We start from the raw sequence: 19,868 nt of genomic DNA on the forward strand, positions 1-19,868 counted from the left end.
TTTGCTGATTTTCAAACGGATGGCATCAAAACAAAGATTAATATAAACTCCACTATCAACCTCACCCTCCTGGAAAGACTTTCTAAATAAAAAGAGGAGTTGGGCTACAGTTACATGAATTTCCTTGCAACTTACTGCTTTGGCTCTCACTAGTCAATCTCCCCAAAGCCCTATCTAGACACTGATGAACTGGCCATGGGTGGGAATGGGGTGAAGTACTAAACAAGGCCCTGCACTCCACAAGCTTCTCAAGTCACAAAGCATGATACCATTGTCGAGTTACTAAGTTAGAATTAAACGCAATTGGACTTAGGCTTCCTTCATGCATTGCATGAAATATATCATTGTTCCTGACCATCTCCTGTTTGTCTTGGATGACCAGCAGATGAGAATCCCTTGTTAAACAGTCATGTTGGCTCTCATTCCAGGTTTTAGTATCTTCCGATTGCCAGTAGCATTTGTCCCTGTGGAGCTGCCATTGTACAGGGCACACTTTGCAAGTGGAATTTACTGTGGAAAGGAAGATAGACACATAATTTAATGATTATGACTGGCTCACCATTTCCAATGTAGAAAAACATTATGTACTCTGCAACTGCAGAAACCCAGTGGCTTTAGGTTTACTGACGCCAATGGTGCTTCAGTAGCCACAACCTCAATAAGCTAAACTATAGTAGTCCCTCCAAAGTGGTGGGTTATTTCACTCATCTTTTTGCTTTATTTATTGACTGAAAAGGTGATTGATCAGATGGGGTGGGTGGGTAGCAAAATAACGCTTGTAGCAGAGGGAAAGGGGCAGCTAGTCACAGAAAATGAGTTAAAAGTCTAAAGCCAATTGAAGTACAGTCGTACCTCGGAAGTCGAACAGAATCCGTTTGGAAGTCCGTTTGACTTCCGAAACATTCAACTTCCAAAGCCTGGCTTCTGATTGGCTGCAAAAGCCCCATCGGACGTTCAGCTTCCGAAAGAACATTCAAAAACTGGAACACTCACTTCCGGGTTTTGATCATTCGGGAGCTGAGGTACGACTGTATATATTTGGACCAAACCACATGTTTCAATACATCCATTGGTAACTTTATTCTGACTGTTGCTTCCTTACTGCAAAACTTATTCGTGACGGGGGAACTTGCGGGGTGAAAGTGAATTTTGTGCTCATTAGGATTCCACAGTGACCTATATTTGTAAAATAATAATAATAATAATAATAAAATAGGCCTGGTATTCCCTGGAGAGGGGAAAACAGGTACAATATATAAATTTTTACCTGAGGGTTTGCTCTGGGATTGGTTGCAGAGGAAAGCCTGAAACTTGTCTAAACAGAGATTGCATCTGCCAGCATGTACTCTGGTTTCTCCTTTCTCAGTTTTCAACTGCAAAGCTACTCCTCACCAAACAAACAAACAAACACACAAACACATTTATTTAAATAAATAAGCATCATGTTAACATACATAATCAAAATATGGAGGCCAAGGAATGGAAAAAGAAGATGGATACAATTAGATTCGGAAAACAAGCTGCAAAAGAGACCTGCCACAGTTCCTCCCATCTTGGCCTTCTTCAGAAAATCACATAGTAAGGGGAATGATGGCAGCATCTTTATGAATATAAAAGTATTTATGTTATCTGCTTGGTTGCTAAACAAAATAGACATAAATAACTCTCCACAGTGTTGGAGAAGCTGTGGGAATGATGGAACACTTATACATATCTCTGGGAATGTCCACAGATTAAAAACTTTTGGTTAAAAGTATTTCAGGATAGGGAACAAATTACATTTCAATCGATTGCTTTAGATCCCAAATGAAACCACAGTCGTACCTTGGATACCAAATGCCTTGGTACTCGGACGTTTTGGCTCCTAAACGCCACAAACCCAGAAGTGAGTGTTCTGGTTAATGAAGGTTCTTTGAAACCCAAATGTCCGATGGGGCATCTGTGGCTTCCGATTGGCTGCAGAATCTTCCTGCAGCCAATCGAAAGCTGTGCTTTGGTTTCTGAACGTTTTGGAAGTCAAACGGACTTCTGGAACAGATTCCGTTTGACTTCCAAGGTACAACTGTACTTCGATATTTGTGGATGAAGCACACACAATTTAAAAACAAGAATACCACATATATAGAATCAATTCAAATCCAAGACAGATAACGACTGGGACATTAGAAGATTATGTATTAACAAGTAGTCTTATTTTTAACGTGTGATAATATGCTCTAATTTTCCGCATTTTAAATTCCTTGAGGGATTCTATCCCACTGCTTGGTAAATTGCTGGATGATTCTGCTGAATCTCGGAGACTCTGGGGTTGATAGTCAGGAGTCTCATCTTCTGCAGCTGTTCTGAGAGCTGCCATACTGGGCCAGACCAAATGTTTATAACCTGCTGACTGGGCTGGAGCTGATGGAAGATGTTAGACAATCATTCTGTATGTGCTTTTATTGTACGGTAAACCACCTCAGGATGCCACATGAAAAGCAATTCATAAATGAAATAATAAATAATACTCACCCAAGACTGTCACAGCCACCCCCAGGATGATGATCACAAAGCCTCCTGTCCACAGGGTGATCCGGTACCAACAGGGAAGCCCAGAAGCATCTGTGAGGAGAGGAAAAACTTGAATAATGCGAGTCAGCAGTGCCTAGACTAGAGTCTCCTGCAACTCATTGCAGGGAAATAATGCTGGGTGATTTGTTTTTGTTTTGTTTTTTGACACAAAAAAATCCCTTCAGGAGACAACAGGCAAATGGTATTTGTTTAGTAATGACCGTTCCCCACATCAAATGGGGGGAGCATTTTGCGTGGTCACGCGCAGCCCCCCAGATCCCAGTGCGGCTCCCAGTAGTACGGGCTGGCTTCGCCCTCCCCAGGCTGGATACCTGGAGGTCTCTGCCTACCGGAGCCAATTGCCCAATCCCATGTGGGGAGGTGTTGCCAGGGGATTGGCCAGGTAGGGGGAGGGACCGTCCTGCCCACACAACAGAAGGTGAATCTTACCTGTGATGCGTCAGTTGGCTCCAGAGCTTCTCCCACCCTGCCCTCCCTCAATTAAGCCTTCTTTTGGAGGTTAACCTCTTCTCCACAGGTACACGGGCGCTGCTACGTCATGGTTGCTGTTGAAGGGCCGGAAAGGAATTTTCCTGCATTGGCAGGTTTTGCCTTCCCCATAGCAAAACGTCACAACTTTGGTGGTTTCAGGCCTTGGGCAGAATCCTTTAGTCTATCTTCCTAAATGGTGTGTGTGTGTGTGTGTGTGTGTGTGTGTGTGTGTGTGTAGCAGTGACCCACGCCCCCCTTGCAGCGGTGATTCCAGGGTGGCCACCCTCTCCCCTCTGTGGGTGGGGGACGAAGCCCTGTGTCCCCCGGAGGTTCCCAGCCATGTCATTCACCTGCCAGCCAATCTGCTGGCTGGGGGGGCATAGCTGGGCCCCATTTAAACTGAGGTGAGAGCCACAGAGCTTCCTCTTGGCTCACTTCCTCGATCTCCCACCCTTCCTTCCTATTTTCAGGTTTCAAATTTGGCCTTGCTATGGATCTCAGTTGGTCACCGTTGAGGGGCCTGGTAGGATTTTTTCCACTTCGCAAATTGGCATGGGCCATTTGGTTTTTGCCTACCTCACAGCAATTGTCACAACTTTGTAAGGTTTGGTGCTTAGGCATTGGTTGATCTTATGATGGGGGAGGGGAGGTGTGGCCATCACCTGCCCCTCCAAGTTTAAGGATATTCTGTTAAAGGAATCCGGGGGTGTGGATCTTGTCTGAAGTCCAGGGCTGGGCTAGGGCCATGCCATGTCCCTGTTGGGAATCCAGGGGGAGCTCAAGTTGGTTTGCATTGACAGGGCTCCCCCTACCGGTGGTTGACCCTTACCAGACTCCCTGCATAACGGGCAGGAGTCAGATATAGCCGGGTCAATTCCACTGCCTAAGCCAATACCGCTCACATTCTGTAACCAATAAAGTTGTGGCCTAAATTTGCCCAGTAACCTTAACCTAATATCTGTGTCCTTGTGTCTTATTCATAAACGAGGGGGTGGTCTTGGGGTCTCGACACGCAATTTAGTTGCCTACCAATATTGCTCATTAACCTGACAAAAAGAAATGGAGCGCCAGATGCTAAAACATGAGGCATTCTCTTTAAGCAGGAAGTGGACCAGAGGTGCATTTGAAAACATGTCCTGGGTTGCAGTGAAACAAACGAGTCACCAGCCTTTGTTGGGCAGGCCCAGTGGGGAACAGGTGTTAGCAGAAAAAAGGACAGGCAGGCGCTGTAGTTTTCACCATGAGTCGCCTCCGTGGCTCAGTAGGTGCATAGGAAAAGGATGTGGGTGGAGCAGGTGGTCAGGCAACATGCTCACACCTTTAAACTGTGCCTTGGCCAGGACATTGGGGGCAGCATCTATAGAAGTGCTTTTTCTTCGCTAGGCTGGGGGAAGGAGTGTGAAATGTTGCAGAAGAAGCAACAAGCAAAAACCCATCTATGTGCACGCTTCATCCTACATGCATGCTTTGAATTTGAATAAAAGCATATAAAATAATAAAAAGCACATCTTATAATAAATAAAATAAAAGCACATCTTATTTTTACTGTATTTTTGGTTTTTATGGAAGCCGCCCAGAGTGGCTGGGGTATAAATAAATTATTATTATTATTATTATTATTATTATTATTATTATTATTATTGTTATTATTATTATTATTATTTTCCAAGCTAACTAGCATACCTAATCTTATTTGCATTGTCCTCAATTCTGCATCCTTTTAAAAAAATAATCTTTAAATTTTCATTTATATACGTTAGAATAGTTCAACAATAATTCTAACATATCAAACCTCGGCTACCTTCCCCCCTTTTCTGCAGTTCCTTACATTTATTTTCATCATTTCCTGCATACTCCAAATTATCTTCACTTATTCTTTTATGCTCATATATATCTCATTTTTTAAAAAAAAAACAACTGCAGGGATTTACAATAATCTTGCCCATGTCTTAATGTCTGTTTACAATTTATTTGTAAATATTTACTGAACCATTTCCATTGCTTTCTAAAAATCTTTAAGATAATATATTTGTTTTAAAAAATCCCAGAAGCTTTTCTTTTGGGAGTTATAGGATTAGAACTAGCTAAACAGTATAGAAATTTATTTATGTATGCAACTACAGCTGCAAGAAGGTTATTTGCCCTCAAATGAAATGAAGTCCAGAAGAGAGAAAACTGGTTACAGAAAATAATGGACTATGCAGAAATGGCAAAACTCACCGGCATAATAAGAAATCAAGACAACAAACTTGTTATAAAAGAACAAATGACATCCTTGGTCTTGTTTCTGCTTTTTTGTGGGTTTTTTTTGGGGGGGTACAAAATAACAAATACCACATAGAAGGAAATTGTGCTGAGAATCATAGAGGTATTACTGGGTACATTAATGCACTTGTTGATGATCAGAAATAACTCCAGGTTTCTTTACAATGAATAAATTGAATACTGGAACATTTCTGCTCTCTTCATGTTTAAAAACATGCAGGCAAATCTTGATTTCATTTTTATGTGAACTTCAAATGACAAGTCCCTCTCCCTTTACCTATTCAGAGACCCTTCACACTTGTGTAGCACTGATCATTTAAAAAGTCAACTTTAACTTTGAGAATTGCTTGCAACCATTTATTTATTTTTAATGAAAATTCATCTGCATTTACTTCAGATTTCTCCCACATTTTTATATGCAGTTTTCATGTATACACATTTTTGCTAGCGATTTCCTCTGAAATTTTGTATATTATTTAAATGATTATATTATTTAAATTTAAATTTCGTATATTATTTATAGACACCAGTATATGCATATTTGTGTATATTTTGTGGCTGAAGAACTGCATTGCAAAATTCAAACACAAGTGCGAATTTTGAAAGACAGTTTTGTTTTGTTTCGAATAGTGCAATTTGGGTAGTTTCTCATGAAAATGCAAACAAAACTGAAATTCTTCCCCATCCCTACGTGCCATGCACCCTTCTGTAATTCCGTCTCATTAGTCAAACAAAAATACTGCTTATAACGGTACAAATGAACTTTCTATGATCAAGATAAATGAAAATCATGAAAATCATGTCCGTCTGTCAACTGATACATTACAGTGGAATCAGACAAAAACTGGAAGATACGAAGGGGTCTGAACGGAGTACCTTGTTTCTGAGCCCCAGCGGCAGTTCCTGATGCAGCCCTCCTAGACTGGAAGTTCAAAGCAGTATAACCATCTTCGCCCTCCATTGGCAAGCAAAGGCTGCAGAGAAGCCTCTCAGGGCTGCAGGGCTGTCGAAGGAGCACTGGAGGTTTGCTGCTATAGCCTGAGTTGATGGCCAAAGATCTCTTTCCGGAGCAGCTCTTCTCTTCAACCACAATACCAGTCACACATTCGCAGCCTTATTAGGTGGTTAGGGCAGGGGGTGGGGGGCAGGGTTGCTGTTCTTGTTTGAAAAACTTTTTGTGTGTTGTTCAGTTTGTATTGTTCAGCTTTTAGAATGGACTTTGGCTTTTGGAAAGACGCTTAAGCCATCTACAGTTATGGGTTATAGCTAAACCATATAGGGATGTGACTGAAGCTTCGATGAATGAGGCTGGATAGCTCAGTTGGTTAGAGCGTGGTGCTCATAATGCCAGGATTCCAGGTTCAATCCCTGTATGCGACAGCTGCATATTCCTGCATTGAAGGGGGTTGGACTAGATGATCCTTGGGGTACCTTCCAGCTCTACAACTCTATGATTCTATGAGTGGGAGGAGGAAAAGTTAAAGGTAAAGGACTCCATGACAGTTAAGTCCAGTCAAAGGCAACTATGGGGCTGTGGCACTCAACTTGCTTCAGAACGAGGGAGCAGTGTTTGTCCACAGACAGCTTTCTGGGTTATGTGGCCAGCAGAACTAAACCTCCTCTGGTGCAACGGGACACTGTGATGGAAATCAGAGTGTGCAGAAATGCTGTTTTCCATCACGCCACAATGGCACCTATTTATGTACTTGCACTGGCGTGCTTTCAAATTGCTGGGACAGAGCTATGGGAGCTCACTCCGTCGTGGGGATTCAAACCGCCAATCTTCTGATTGGCAAGCCCAAGAGGCTCAGTGGTTCAGACCACAGCACCACATGCTACAGCTGCCTATGCAGGGGCTCTCTTGAAATGTAGGTGTTGGTGAAGAAAGGAGTTTGCCACCGCAATGACTTTCCTTCTGTGGAATGGTGTATGTATGCCACACTATTACTTTTTTATTTATTATTTTGATTTTTTTTAATTTTACAAATACAAAATTATAATAATCCGAATATATATCCATATGCAGAGACTTCCCCCCACCCCCTCCCATGGGGTTCCATTTTGAATCTTTACAACTGCATATACTTCCAAACCCATCAGTCCATATTGTCCATGGTAATTGTTACAATACAAGTGGAATCAAAATCCTGCCAGTGTTTCCATCTGCTTACAGTGGTCTCCTAAATAACTTATAAAGTTCCCCCATTCTTTTATAAAGTTTTTGTCCTCTTGGTTCCTGAGTTTTCCAGTCTGCTTTGCCATTTTGGCATAGTCCAACAGCTTGGTTTGCGGTTCCGCTCTGGTAAGGACTTTTTCTTCTTTCCATCTCTGGGCTAATAAAATCCTTGCTGCTGTTGTCGCATACATAAAAAGTCTTTTTTGCTTCTTTGGTGGTCTTATAAGGTAATAAAAGCTTTCTGGGAGATGATATATAATGAAATGAAGAAAATGTTTAAAATAACCTTTAAAACAACAACAACAACCAGAAATGTTTTTATTAGGAACTGTTTGACAGTGGAATTTGCTGCCAAGGAGTGTGGTGGAGTCTCCTTCTTTGGAGGTCTTTAAGCAGAGGCTTGACAACCATATGTCAGGAGTGTTCTGATGGTGTTTCCTGCTTGGCAGGGGGTTGGACTCAATGGCCCTTGTGGTCTCTTCCAACTCTATGATTCTATGATTCTATGTAGGTACCGACAAGTCCACCACATACGATAAATGGTACCTTCTTTTTCTTTACATTTCCAGCAGATATTTGAACTTGTCCTATACATTTTTGCGCCGCACTATTTTCCCAATAGTGATGTATGGAAGTGAGAGCTGGACCATAAAGAAGGCTGATCGCCGAATAATTGATGCTTTTGAATTATGGTGCTGGAGGAGACTCTTGAGAGTCCCATGGACTGCAAGAAGATCAAACCTATCCATTCTGAAGGAAATCAGCCCTGAATGCTCACTGGAAGGAAAGATTCTGAAGCTGAGGCTCCAATACTTCGGCCACCTCATGAGAAGAGAAGACTCCTGGAAAAGACCCTGATGTTGGGAATGATGGAGAGCACAAGGAGAAGGGGACGACAGAGGACAAGATGGTTGGACAGTGTTCTCGAAGCTGCAAACATGAGTCTGACCAAGCTGCGGAAGGCAGTGGAAGACAGGAGTGCCTGGCGTGCTCTGGTCCATGGGGTCACGAAGAGTCAGACACGACTAAACAACAACAACAACAATAATATATTAAAGGGGCAAGATTCTCACCAGGAAGAACCCTTGTCTTGTGCTCCATGCACCCGATTCTCACAGTGCTGGTACTTCTGGGTCGCCGTGGGACATAACCTGAAAGAATGTAATATGAAGCAGACGTAACATGAGGTATGACTGTACACTTCTTAAAGGTATTGCAGCTCTGCTCATCTTTATTACATAAAGCATATAGCAAAGGGTCTTATAGCACCTGAAAGACTAAGAGCCCAGTCCAAAATTGCCTCCTGATACATCGGCCCTGTTGAATTCAGTGGGGTTACCTTGTTCAACACTTCATTCCTTTTCATTTTCTTATATTACTGTTCCATCTTTCTTCCATCATGGAAGATGCCATTCCTCCATCACATGGGGTTCCCAGGCAGTCATTCGTCCAGGTATTGACCAGACCTTGACCTGCCTAGCTTCAGCAAGACCTTCAGGGCATACTGAGGAATTTCAATGTACAGTGGTACCTCAGGTTACATACGCTTCAGGTTACATACGCTTCAGGTTACAGACTCCGCTAACCCAGAAATAGTACCTTGGGTTAAGAACTTCGCTTCAGGATGAGAACAGAAATCGTGCTCCGGTGGCACGGCGGCAGCGGGAGGCCCCATTAACTAAAGTGGTGCTTCAGGTTAAGAACAGTTTCAGGTTAAGTACGGACCTCCAGAACAAATTAAGTACTTAACCCGAGGTGCCACTGTACAGTCATACCTCAGGTTACAGCCGCTTCAGGTTGCGTTTTTTTGGGTTGCGGACCGCCAAAACCCGGAAGTACCGGAACAGGTTACTTCCGGGTTTTGGTGGTTGCGCATGTGCAGAAGCACTAAATCGCGCTTTGTGCATGCACAGAAGCGCCAAATCGCAACCCACACGTGTGCAGATGCGCAGACCCGTGTTGCGAACACTGCGGGTTGTGAACGTGCATCCCGCATGGATCATGTTCGCAACCCGAGTGTCCACTGTATACATACACTGACCGCTGTTTCATTCCTTCTCGCCACAGATTTCCAGCAATGCAGCCTGAGGAAGGCAGCTGTGGTGCCCTTCAAGAGAATGGAATCTATTCCGAGCTGTGCAGCACAGAGCTTCACTGGATTTGTCAGAAGGAATCTGTACTCCTTTGAGTATCTTCATGTGTCCCCATTCGTAATCGGCTACACACTCTCCTTTAGACATCTTGTTCTCCGTCCTAAAAAAACCCTCAAGGACCTTCTTGGTGGCTGCTCCCAGACTTTGGAACTCCCTCCCTAGAGAAGCCAGACTGGCTCCCTCCATGTTGTCCTTCTGCTGGCAGGTGAAGACTTTCTTGTTCCAACAGGCTCTGGAGAACTGACTGCTTCTAACGAAAGGGCGGGTGCCATGCTGTTTTTATTGTGATCATTTGTATGGTTTTAATAGATTAAATATATGTATATGCGTAATTTTAATTCTATCAGTGTGTGTTTGTTTATTTTAAATTGTTGTTTTTCTTATTTGTTTTTAGCTGTTCTTCTTTTTCTCTGTAAGCCGTCAGGGGAAAAGGCAGGGTATGTATGTATGTATGTATGTATGTATGTATGTATGTATGTATAAATAAATAAAATAATACAGTCGTACCAGTGGTGTAGTGGTTCAGAGTAGTGGACTCGTAATCTGGGGAACCGGGTTCGCTTCCCCGCTCCTCCACATGCAGCTGCTGGGTGACCTTGGGCCAGTCACACTTCTCTGAAGTCTCTCAGCCCCACTCACCTCACAGAGTGTTTGTTGTGGGGGAGGAAGGGAAAGGAGATTGTTAGCTGCTTTGAGGCTCCTTAGGGTAGTGACAAAGCAGGGTATCAAATCCAAACTCCTCTTCCTCTTCCTCCTCCTCCTCCTCCTCTTCTTCTTCTTCTTCTGCTTACGTATCCCTCTGGATCTGTAAACTTAGGTTTGCGAACACGGCAAACCCAGAAGTGTATACTTCCGGGTTTTGCCGCGTGCACATGCGCAGAAGCACTCAATCGCGACACGCGCATGCACAGAAGTGGTGCCTCTGCCTATGGACTTTTGGGGTTGCAGAAGGACCCCCAGAATGAGTTAGGTTCGTATCCGTAGGGTCCACTGTATTATAATAACATAAAATAGCCTTCACATGATAATGACAGCACCACCGTACAGGAGACGAGCAATGTTTCCTCTTCTTGTTCATCTTTCTTTGTGGTCTCAGCATCTTATGGATGTGAATCCTCATTACAGTGACACAGCGATGAGAAAAACTGGGCTTGGTGGATATTACATTCATCAAGAGTTCTTAGATAGGAGTACTGTGTCTTTTGGAACAGAGTCACCTATTATAGTGACTTTTTGCACACTGAGGAATAAGATAACCACCCTAAACACTGATACCTAAATTAGGCTATGCTGCTATGCCATCCCAGTTGAAAAGGACCAATGCTTTCCCCCCTAAAAAATAGGTGCTGGTTCTCACCATTAAGTTGTTACAGTATGTGTCACACTTTTAAACCAAAATAAAAAGAGTTGCCGGTACTGTGTGCCCTTGAGTAGCCCATTTTAAAAAGCACTGAAAATGATTGTTATGTTTCAGGTAGGAAACTGACAGGCACTTTCCTACGTTCTTTTCTAAATGCTCATACATTGTTTTAAACTCGCTCCAAGTGTCACCCTCCTGCTCATTCTGCTCAAACCTCTGCCATTGTTTAAAATTGCCACTTTCCTCACTCAGTTTCCCCACATCCCAGCAGTACTTGAACCTCTTGTTTAAAACCGCTGGTGTTGTGCAACCCACCTTCTCTTTTGTTCCCCTCCCCCACCCTGACTTCATGCAAATCCAGGATCACAGCAAAGCTTTACAAATCCTGCAATGGATGACGACTGCCTTACATTTTTATGTCTATAGGAAGAGAGATGTGTGCAGCAGCAGCAGTAGTAGTAGTAGAAAGAATGTTGTCATGCTGCAATTCGTATGGCCACCAGCAGGTGGCCATGCAAACTGCAGCATAGCAACAGAACAGCAGACAGCTGGCCAAGGCAGGCAGACAGATAGAGCAAGCACTCTTATTAAATAATAAATAAATAAATAAATAAATAAATAAATAAATAAATAAAAATAATAATAAATAAATAAAATAAAATAAAATAAACATTAAATACAAAATAAAATAAAATAATAATGCTCACCCAAGACTACCACCAGAATGACAGTCACAAAGTCTGCTACTCAGGGGGTACTCTCATGTCATCAGGGAACCTAGGAAGTATATGTGAAAGAGTGGAAGATATTGTATTGGCCTGAATATAAGCTGCACCCAAATATAAGTTGCACCTTTAAAATTAAGGGGGGGGGGAGGGAAAAGAAAAACAATACCCAAATATAAGCTGCTCCCTTAAAATTCTGCAGGCACTCACACCCATTTCGTGTTACTGTATGTCTGTTTCAGCCGCGATATCGTGAAAGTCCATTTTTGTAAGTTCGCGAATTTAAGCCACACTTTAACTTTTCATGGTCAGAATCTGGGAAAAAAGTGAGGCTTATATTCAGGCCAGTACGGTAATTTGTGAACTTGAATGGCATGAGTTAGGGATGGAGGAGAAATGAGATTCAGTTGATACTGAAAAGTGAACCTGTCTAATTTGCACAACAGGAGAATCAAAAGACAGCTATCCTTCAAATTTCGCACTGCTCTGAATTTTGTGTAAGCGGTAGGCCTTGTCAGAACTAATCAGGTTTCACTTGTTGATTTATTGTTCAGACCAGGCAATGGAGGAGAAGTCATTCTTTTAGGTAACTTGGTAACTCTATGGAGGGTTATATGAAAGTACAGTGGTACCTCTGGTTACGTACTTAATTCGTTCCGGAGGTCCGTTCATAACCTGAAACTGTTCTTAACCTGAGGTACCACTTTAGCTAATGGGGCCTCCTGCTGCCGCCACACCACCAGAGCACAATTTCTGAAAGTTCTTAACCTGAGGTACTATTTCTGGGTTAGAGGAGTCTGTAACCTGAAGCATATGTAACCTGAAGCGTATGTAACCCGAGGTACCACTGTAACCTTAAATGTCTATCGCGGTGGCTAATAGGCAGCCAGATCTCTTAGCATAGGTGCGGTTTGGGCCTCGTAAATTAGATAACTTCACCTATCTCTCTTTCGTTATAGTAAGTGCCCTCATAAGTTATCCAAACCTGGATTTGACTGTAAATTTGCAATATAGATGACTTATAGTGGCACATAAGACACCCACTAAACCATTAAATACTGGGAGGAGGATGTAGAAGACTAGTGGACTGGTTAAATAAATTTGGGCTGCAATTGTATGCCTAAGTGGGAGTAAGCACCCCTGAACAAAGTAGTACTTACATCTGAGTAAATATCCAAAGGAGAAGTAAATGCAGTGGCGTAGCGTGGGTTGTCAGCACCCGGGGCAAGGCAAGTAATTTGCGCCCCCTAACCAGTGGATTTGCGCCCCCTAACCCGTGGATTTGCGCTCCCTAACCCTAACCCCCAGATGTTGCGCCCGGTGCGGCCGGCCCCCCCTGCACCCCCCACGCTACACCACTGAGTAAATGGAAGCAACTAACTGTTAGGAAGCTGCCTTATCTCAATCTATTGCTCCAGCTAGCTCAATATTGTCTGCAGCTTCCAAAATGTAGACAGAGGTTTTTCCTTACCCTACCTGTAGACACTACAGATTTATTTATTTATCTCCTACATATATAGTTTGCCTTTCCTCGAGGAGCTCAGGGTTTCCCCCTCTGTTTTAACCCTTACAACAACAATGTGAGGTAGGTTAGGCTGAGAGGGAGCGGTTGGCTCACGGTCACTGGATTTGAACTCGGGTCTCACTGGTCCCTTCATGAAGCAAGTGTATTTCACGAAGTCTTCAAGCTCTTGCAAAAAAAAGTTTTCATTTAGTCCTCAGTGCAAATTATTTCAACACAGAAAGTACGTTGTTTCCCACGTCTGTCATCTTCAGTGCTTCGTATGCTGCTGGTGAAAAAATATGAGTTTGGTCTTGATTCCACAATTCCCAGAGATGGGACTTTAGTCTGTGTTTCCCATCATGGTGGTTCCTTGGGGACAGCCTGATCATGAAGCAGAGAAGGAAAATGGATTCGGGTAGGTGTGGGAAGAAGCAAATCAGCACCACCAACCAATCTTGCCTTTGCATTGTTTTATTATTGGATCAGCTCACTTATTGACATATTGGTTGCATGTTTTTGCTGGTTGAATCACTTACTCTGTGAGGCAAGTCAATACACACACCCCTCCACCTCAGATCAGAGCAGGATTCTCTCAGTACTTCCCTCGCCCTAACCAATTGGATGCTCCACTGGGCAGCTCCGCCCCTTCCTGTTAAATCAGCGACAGGCTAAGTCCCTCCCTTCGCTGCTTTACATACTTAAAGGGCTAGAGTCCTACTACCGGCCCTCTCTCTTCCTCCGGCCCTCCCAGGACAGAGCCGGCTGGCCACCTCGGTGCCTCGCTCGCCCCCGCCCTGAACTTGAGTATAGCCGGCTGTAGCGGAACAGCCTGCGGCGCTCCAACAGGCTCTTCCCCGGACTCCTAATTTCAGCACCCGGCTCTCAGCCAGGCACCCCTGAGAGCCTGGCGCCCTGGCTCCCCGCACCAGTAACGCGTATGGTTAAGACGGCCATGATCCTGAGAGTACCTAAGAGCCTAGCTTAGCTTCACTGTCACATCATGCCAACGTCAGCAGACCTACCAGCATGGGAGGACTATTGCATTTCTCTGTTAGTGTTGCAAGGAGTTGGCAACGAATGCTGGGGCTCCCTGCAGAAAGTGATGAGCTAGGTTTTTCTTTGCTCCTCCTCGGCTCAAATTCCAGCCATCACTTTTCACCTTTTCGTGCCTTCTGAGAGTTTGGGCTTTGCGAAACGAAGTCTGCAGAAGATTAGGCAATGGAATTTGAGAAATGAACATTTTGCAAGATGGTGGGTGTGCCAATAGGTTTCCTCACAGAGAGTGTTTAACATTTAACGTAGTTCTTCATCTCTTAGTTCAGTGAGGGAAGAGAACCAGTGAGTGTGTTTATTGGGCTTGCTGAACTGGAGTCAGTTTGGCTCAGTCCAAAGGTAGTATAAATAGCACTCACTCTGTTGAAATAAGAGGGAGAGGGAGCAACAAGTGGCCAAGATTTGTGAGGAGGGAGGCCTGAGAATTTCAGTGGGAGAGGAAATTACCAGTCATGGTCACTTATTCGTCCTACGCCCAGAACAGAAATAAATCCAGTAAATATAGCTGGTGTTCACTGGTGTTGCTTTTAGACTGGAAGCTTGTTTACTCCTGCTCCTGAGGGTAGGACTCGAACCAGATGTAGGAGTGCAAATATCCAGGGTGTGGGGTCAGGTGGGATTACTAGAGGAATTATAAAATATGCATCAAGCTATTGTGTCCGCTGTGAAAGCGTGGCGTGGACTGGGTTTAATTCACTGACAATAATTTCTGATCAAATCCCACAACCCTCTGCATCTCTGGCCATTTTCTCTACTGTCCATTTCTCTCTGCTTGACAAGTCACATACATAGCTCAGTGCCAGTTGCTTCGCCAAGCATGCATCCTGGGCTGTGAAAGATAGTGGGCAGTTTCGGACTTCCGGTCGGTGCCGGACTTCCGGTCGGTGCCAGCGCTTAATGGCGGTCCTACCTCCGAGCTCCGGAGAAGGACTGCTTCGCAAGTTCGGGTCTTACCCGCTACGGCGAGCGGGGGACCCCTAAAATCCCAGGCGCTGAAGCCTGAGAACAAGGAGACTCGGTGGGCACCTTTGCGCCCCCCGGTACCGTGAAAGAGCCTTTTTAAAGGCTACGGATCGACATCGGGAGTGAGCGCAGTGCTGAGAGTCGCTACCCAGCCTGCGAAGTGAAGCCGCGTCGCCATAAGCGGAGAGCGCCGATTCCTTCCTGAAAAGAAAATCTGGACTGAATTCCCGTGAGTAAGAGCTGGAAAATAATCGGGACCCTTTAAATTTTGAAAATTGGACTAAAAACGGGGAGATTTAAATCAAGGAAGTCTGCCTCCCCCCGACTGCATGAAAGTGAAAGCAACGGAACTCTAAACTTGCATCCGTTGAAACCCGCTCTTTGATCAGCTAAACCGGACATTTAGACCTTTGATCTCCCCTCTAGCTAGTAGGGCAGAGGGGAGGTGAATGAGATCAATAACTTCACAATCTATTTGAAGTAAAAAACCTCTGCTGTCTCACCTATTGAAAGCATGAAACGGTCTGCCTTCTTAGGACACTGAACTGACTTTTCCCTGCAAAGTGATACTTTGATACAAAGCTTTCGCAGTGCCTGGCTACAGTATACTATAACAAGAAACAGTATAAATTGGGCAACTGTGGCAACTCGAAGTTATAAGCTTCTAGTAACATTGACTTTGACTGTGTTAATCTCCTTTTTTATATCTTTGGACAGTCTCCTTTGTCTTTGTATTTGGATATTTTGTTCTATGGCCATTTTGATTTGCTCCCTCTAGAGGATAAAGTAAAGTCCGGCACGGCTTAAGACAGTGGAATTTTCCAACGGAGAACAAATCCCGTGGGAATTGACCTTGACATGAGTGGCTCACAAGAAGAAATAGTTACAAGAGCTAAGACCAAGCAACAACAACAACAACAGCTGCAGCAGCAACAGACAAAGAAAAGAGGCTCAATTTCAGGCGCAACAGCCGGATCAGCAGGAACAACAGGACAAGATAAAGGAACGGCCGCCTCTATGGAAGCTGTGACAGATGCTCTGCTCAAGATAAACCAAACTCTGGAGTCTTTGACAAAACAGACTTCAGAGAACACACAAAAATTAACAGAAATATCAGTAAGATTAAACCAGAATACAGAATCTATAAATAAATTGGTGGAGGAAAACGCTATCACGCGCCAAATTGCTGAAGATGCCAAAGCTACTGCTGGAGAGACACAGGAGAAATTAGAGCCGATTGCTAAGAAGCTTTGTGAGCATGATGCAACCTTGGCCTTGTGGGACTTACAGAGAAAAGAGAGAAACTTGAAATTAAGACTGATTCCGGAGAATGAAAGAGACAATCTTGTGGAATATCTGACACGGGAGTTTGCGGATTGTTGGGACCTTGAGGAAGACGAAATTAAAATTACGACAGCCTTCAGATTGGGTAAAAAGCAAGACAGAAAGACCCCGAGAGACTGTTTGATCACACTTAGATCCAAGGAGGAAAGAGACAAAATACTAGGACTACACTTTGAAAAGGCCTTGCAAATCGGAAATTCAGCTGTACAGATCTTTAAAGACATCCCAAAATACATTTTGGATTTAAGAAACTTCTACAAGGATTTGGTTCTTCTGCTAAAGAAAAATTCCATTCGCTTTAGGTGGGAGTTCCCACAAGGACTGTCATTTGACTACAAGGCAAAGAAGGTGAAAATAAAGACAATTCAAGACAAGGACAAATTTCTGGCAAGAAATCAGGAGGACCTGCAGAAGGGGACTGTGGACCCACTTGCAGAACAGAGGAGAGCACTAGAGATTTTGAATCTCTCGACCGGACAAAAGCTACCACCATCAGAAGAAGAGCAACAACTTGGAGCTGTTGGAGGAGTTTAGAAAAATAATAAGATGGCTCTGCAATTCCTTAGTTGGAATTGTAATGGGCTCAATGGGCCTTTGAAGAGAAGACAAGTATTTCATATATTGAACAGAGAACAATTGGACCTGATATGCCTACAAGAAACTCACATAACCAGAGCCCACAGCAGATTACTCATAAATAAAAGGCTAGGACAAGAATTTATTTCATCAGATAAAGTCAAGAAAAGAGGAGTTGTAATATACGTGAAAGAGAAATGGGCCCCAAAAATGATATTCAAGGACGAACAAGGGAGATACCTGGCAGTGGAGATACAAATACTAGGAGAAAAATTCTTAGTGGTCGGAATTTATGCACCAAATGAAGGCAAATCTGACTTCTTTAAGAGACTCCATGAAACCCTGACTGACTATTTGGATTACAATATGATAATCATGGGAGACATGAATGGCGTGGTCTCCACTAATATGGACAAGGCACAAAGACTGACAGTTAGTAAGGAAGGGAGACTCCCTAAGACTTTCTTTGAAATGACAGAAAATATGGACTTGATAGACATATGGAGAACAAGGAACCCTCTGGAGAGAGAGGGAACTTTTTTCTCCCAAGCAATGATGACCTGGACCAGAATCGATCAAATTTGGGTCACTAGTGGAATGGCCCCAAAGATTAAGAAAGTGGAAATCTGCCCAAAAACTTGCTCCGACCATAACGCTGTGAAGATGGAGATGAAACTCACAATAACTGGTCAATTTAGATGGAGAATGAATGACACCCTCTTCCGAGATAGGGAGATTCTCACGAAGGCCCAAAAAACCCTAAAAGACTATTTTGAAATAAATCTGAGGACCGACGTGGAGAAAAGAGTGATCTGGGATGCAAGTAAAGCGGTGATGAGAGGATTTTTGATTCAACAAAACTCAATAAAGAGGAAAAAACAAAATGAGAAAAAAGAAAAGATTTTGGAAATGATAAAGGAAGGAGAGAGAAAATTAAGAACAAAACCAAAGTCTCAGGACATTTTAAGAGAGATTAAGTTATATCAAACACAATATATGGAATTGATGAACCAAGAGATTGAATGGAAGATAAAGCAAATGAAGCAAAAGACTTTTGAATCAGCAAATAAATGTGGCAAACTTTTGGCATGGCAATTGAAGAAAAGGCAGAAATTAAATACAGTTACAAGCCTAGAGGTGGACGGAAAGAACATATCTAAACCCAATGAAATTAGAAACTGCTTTCTAAGTTATTTCAAAAAACTTTACACTCAAGGCCCGCAAAATGAAGAAGATATAGACAAATTCCTTGGAAAATATGGATTACAAAACATCTCTCACCAAAGTAAGATGGATTTGAACCAGAGAATCTCAGAACAAGAGATAGAGGCTGCCATTCAGAATATGCAACTGGGCAAATCTCCAGGACCAGATGGACTGACTTCCAGATACTACAAATCGCTGAAGGAATGGCTGACTCAACCATTAAGAGAAGTTTGCAACGAGATCCTTGAGGGAAAAAGGGCACCTGAATCGTGGAAAGAGGCATATATTTCACTCATACCAAAGTCAGAGACTGAAAAGACCCAACTCAAGAACTACCGCCCAATATCATTGCTTAATGTGGATTACAAAATTTTTGCAGACATTTTGGCAAAAAGATTTAAAAGAGTGTTGATGGAGAAGATTCATAAGGACCAAGCAGGCTTTCTCCCTAAAAGACACCTGGCAGATAATGTAAGGAATGTAATAGACATTCTGGAAAAGCTAGAGGTGAACATAAACACTAAAGCAGTACTGATCTTTGTGGATGCGGAGAAAGCCTTTGACAATATTTCTTGGAGTTTTATGAAGAAGAATCTTCATGGGATGGGGGTAGGCCAGGGTTTTGAGAATGGTATGGCTGCAATATATTCTGAACAAAAAGCTAAACTGATTGTAAACAATGTGGTGACTGAGGAACTTAAGATAGAAAAAGGAACACGACAGGGGTGCCCGATTTCCCCATTACTTTTTATTTCAGTTCTGGAGGTGTTGCTGAACATGATAAGAAATGACCAGCAGGTCAAAGGAGTGCAGGTCGGAGCTAAACATTATAAGTTAAGAGCGTTTGCAGATGACTTAGTATTGACTTTGCAAGAGCCAAACACTAGTACGAAAAAGGTTTTAGAAATAATACAACAGTTTGGCCAGGTAGCTGGATTTAAGTTGAATAAGCAAAAAACTAAAGTTTTAGGGAAAAACCTAACAGATATGGAAAAGGAGAAATTTCAAGAGGAGACAGGTTTGACTGTGGTCAAGAAGGTGAAATACCTAGGGGTTTACTTAACATCTAAGAATGTGAATTTGTACAAGGACAACTATGAAAAATGTTGGTCAGAAATTAAAAAAGATCTAGACATATGGTCAAATTTGAAATTGTCAATGTTAGGCCGAATTGCAGTGATCAAAATGAATGTATTGCCTAGAATGCTATTTTTGTTCCAGACCTTGCAGATTCTCGACAAGATGGAGTGTTTTAAGAGGTGGCAGAAAGATATCTCGAAATTTGTCTGGCAGGGCAAAAAGCCCAGAATTAAATTTAAAATATTGACAGATGCTAAAGAAAGAGGGGGATTTGCCCTGCCGGACTTAAAACTGTACTATGAGGCAGCAGCTTTTTGCTGGCTGAAAGAATGGATGCTCCTCGAGAACACGGACATCTTGGATCTGGAAGGTTTCAATAATGCTTTTGGTTGGCATGCATATCTGTGGTACGACAAAGTCA

At 43.1% G+C, this 19,868-nt stretch overlaps 1 protein-coding gene across 2 annotated transcripts in view; it reads left to right on the forward strand.

Moving 5' to 3' along the window:
* Positions 1-10,025, forward strand: part of LOC310701925 (killer cell lectin-like receptor subfamily B member 1B allele C) — a 50,030-nt gene extending 40,005 nt beyond the window's left edge. For both annotated transcript variants that reach the window (XM_083493468.1, XM_083493466.1), the window contains exon 6: positions 9,551-10,025. In XM_083493468.1, the coding sequence (XP_083349594.1) occupies positions 9,551-9,671 (121 nt within the window). In that variant the 3' untranslated portion in view covers positions 9,672-10,025. The remainder of the gene's footprint in view (positions 1-9,550) is intronic.
* Positions 10,026-19,868: the final 9,843 nt, after the last annotated feature.

Source organism: Podarcis liolepis (assembly GCF_965112155.1).
Source record: "Podarcis liolepis genome assembly, chromosome: 2".
In the NCBI taxonomy this organism is placed as follows: Eukaryota; Metazoa; Chordata; class Lepidosauria; order Squamata; family Lacertidae; genus Podarcis; species Podarcis liolepis.